We start from the raw sequence: 2,704 nt of genomic DNA on the forward strand, positions 1-2,704 counted from the left end.
GAGGTGAGGTTCCTGTCCCTTTGGGGTGGAGGGGGGGGGGGGGGGGAGGAAAAGGGTCCAGAAGGAGGTGGGAGAGGGAGGAGGCTTTTTATGATTCTTCAAGATCTGGGGCTGGGCATCTAAGATCCCCGTGGGCACTGCAGTGGCTGGGAGCCCGTGGAAGGGCATCTCCACCTGAAAGCACCTCCTGGGCTGCCTTGGAGGCCACGCTGTGTGCACTGCAGGTTGGAGGGCCGGGCCGGGGAGGGCGGTTTAATTTGGATCATTGAAGCGGTGCAGAGCTAAAGTGACTCCTGTCTTTTTTTTCCGTCCTGCACCTTCCTTGCCTCTCCTCCTCCAGTCTAAGGAATCCTCGTCTGTCTTGAGTTGTGACATTTCGGCGGATGACAAATATATTGTAACAGGCTCTGGTGACAAGAAGGCCACGGTTTATGAGGTCATCTACTAAACAAGAACTCTAACAGGGCTGTCAGACTCTGGGAGAAACAGACTCAACTGTGACAGGGAGATCCTGATGCGGGCCCCCCAGGATGGCGAGGCCGGGAGCAGCCGCGCGTCCTGCTGCGCTGTGGCAGGCTGGGCGGCGCCGGCACAGTGCGACTCCGGGCCGAGGTGATGTGTCTCACAGACTCCAATGGATTTCTCTCCTCTTCCCCTTCACCGTGCTGGCAGATGCTACTAATAGATTTATGTGGAGGCTCACGGCTCCAGCTCCCCAAAGACACCCTCGTGAATCTCTATCTTTCCTTCCCCTTTCTTTTGACCCGTCCCCTGCCCTGGGGTGGGGACACTGGAGTGGACCACATACCTGTGCCAGGGATGGGGATCTTATTTCCCCGCTTGTGCAGCGCACAAGATTTGTGAAAAATGTAAATAACAGACTCCTATCTCGGACTGGTCAGTGGGGAAGGAGGCCCCTTCTCACCAGAAACGCTAGCCGTGTGTTTCGCCTGCTGTATTTGTACTCCACTCATGGTGGTGGTGGTTTGTGTTTGTTTTTTTTAACAGAAGTTTCCAGTTCCCGCCTGGGAGGGGAGTCAGGGAGGGGGAGGAATGGGGAGAGAATTCCGGGGTGGAGAAAGGGAGCTGCACTGGTAACCAGGCTGACCAGTCGGGTCCCTTGGAATGAGGGTGCCTCCAGGAGGCTCGGGATGGTCCCAGGAGGGTCAAGACCACGCCACACAGAGGACAGACAGTGCCTGAGGTGGGCCGGCCGGGGCTGAGGGCAGCAGCGCCCGTCAGATTTTTCTGTGGCCTCCACGCTGCCTGCCTCTTGCCCTCGGTCACCCTCTCTCAGGGCTCTGACTAGCTCCCTCACTCTCCCCACCTCCCTCTCTTTGGTGCACAGTTGGTCATGTTGGGAAATGGAGTTCAGAGGACTCCCTCTCCAGCCCTTCTTAATCGGCAGACAGAACCTAAAAAGGACAGAAAGTTGGAGGAAAGCATAGCAACTCAGCTCAGGGAGCTACCAGAGAAAAATAGCAACTGATGTGGGTGCTTTTTTTTTTTTTAAATTTGAATAAAGAATTAGAAGTGATGTCCTTTTATAAAATGCCTTCTCCCCTTTCCTGCCTGTGATTCCTCCCTCCCCCGCCCACAAGGGAATGTGTATTTAATCTGCGGGATTGAGTCTGGCAGGGTTGCAGGGGCTGAGGACACTAGCAGGTAGGTGGGGGCACCGATGTCCTGGCACACTGGTGACTTTTTCAGCTTTCAGTCTCTCTTCTGAGCCCAAACAGGTTACAAGTAGCTGCAAGTGACACTTTTTGGTACCAAAATGTTCCGAGGAGTTTGGCTTTTTTTTTTTTCTTTTGGTCTTTTTTTTTTTCTTCTTCTTCTTTTAAGGAAAAGCTAAAGGCCCTTTGAGTCCTGGTGGTGGGCTCTCCATGGATGTAAGTGTATGGAAGATAATTTTTATACTGCATTTTTATGGCTTATTTTGTAATGTGTGATTCTGTCTGGTGAGAAGGAAGGAGGGGCTCTGGTGAAAACTGCCCATATTCAGTGATCTTGCTCCTGGGCCAGCAGCCCCCCTGATGTGATGAGGAGGCCATGGAGGCTGGCCAGGCACCCTGTACCAGGGTTCGGTACCTGTTGCTGCTGGAAGAGGAGGAGTCTGACTCAGAGACTGGCCGAAACCTCGTTGGGTTAGAAAAACTGGAGGCTGCATATTGAACTTATAGACTGCAATTTCCTGGGCAGAGGTCCAAGCCGAGTTACATAGGGGTTAGACTACCTGTGTACAGCAAAACATGTTTTTTTTTTTTTTCTTTTGGTCTTTTTTTTTTTCTTCTTCTTCTTTTAAGGAAAAGCTAAAGGCCCTTTGAGTCCTGGTGGTGGGCTCTCCATGGATGTAAGTGTATGGAAGATAATTTTTATACTGCATTTTTATGGCTTATTTTGTAATGTGTGATTCTGTCTGGTGAGAAGGAAGGAGGGGCTCTGGTGAAAACTGCCCATATTCAGTGATCTTGCTCCTGGGCCAGCAGCCCCCCTGATGTGATGAGGAGGCCATGGAGGCTGGCCAGGCACCCTGTACCTTTCTGAGGTTGGGGGAGAGGTGGCCAGGGGTATGTCTGTCTCTCTCTCTCTCTCTCTCTCTCTCTCTCTCTCTCTCTCGACTGTCTCAGATGTTCATCTGCCACTGTTGTTAAGGCTGTAGCCACAAGGGAGGGCGAGGGTAGAAGTTGATTCCTGAAGAAAG

At 52.3% G+C, this 2,704-nt stretch overlaps 1 protein-coding gene across 19 annotated transcripts in view; it reads left to right on the forward strand.

Annotated features, from left to right (window-relative positions):
• TLE3 (transducin like enhancer of split 3) overlaps nt 1-1,831 on the forward strand; it is a 45,542-nt gene extending 43,711 nt beyond the window's left edge. For all 19 annotated transcript variants that reach the window (XM_015571984.1, XM_006776072.2, XM_015571987.1 and 16 more), the window contains one exon: nt 341-1,831. In XM_015571984.1, the coding sequence (XP_015427470.1) occupies nt 341-448 (108 nt within the window). In that variant the 3' untranslated portion in view covers nt 449-1,831. The remainder of the gene's footprint in view (nt 1-340) is intronic.
• The last annotated feature ends 873 nt before the right edge of the window (nt 1,832-2,704 follow it).

The sequence above is a fragment of the Myotis davidii genome, unplaced genomic scaffold (genome assembly GCF_000327345.1).
Source record: "Myotis davidii unplaced genomic scaffold, ASM32734v1 scaffold1069, whole genome shotgun sequence".
NCBI lineage: Eukaryota > Metazoa > Chordata > Mammalia > Chiroptera > Vespertilionidae > Myotis > Myotis davidii.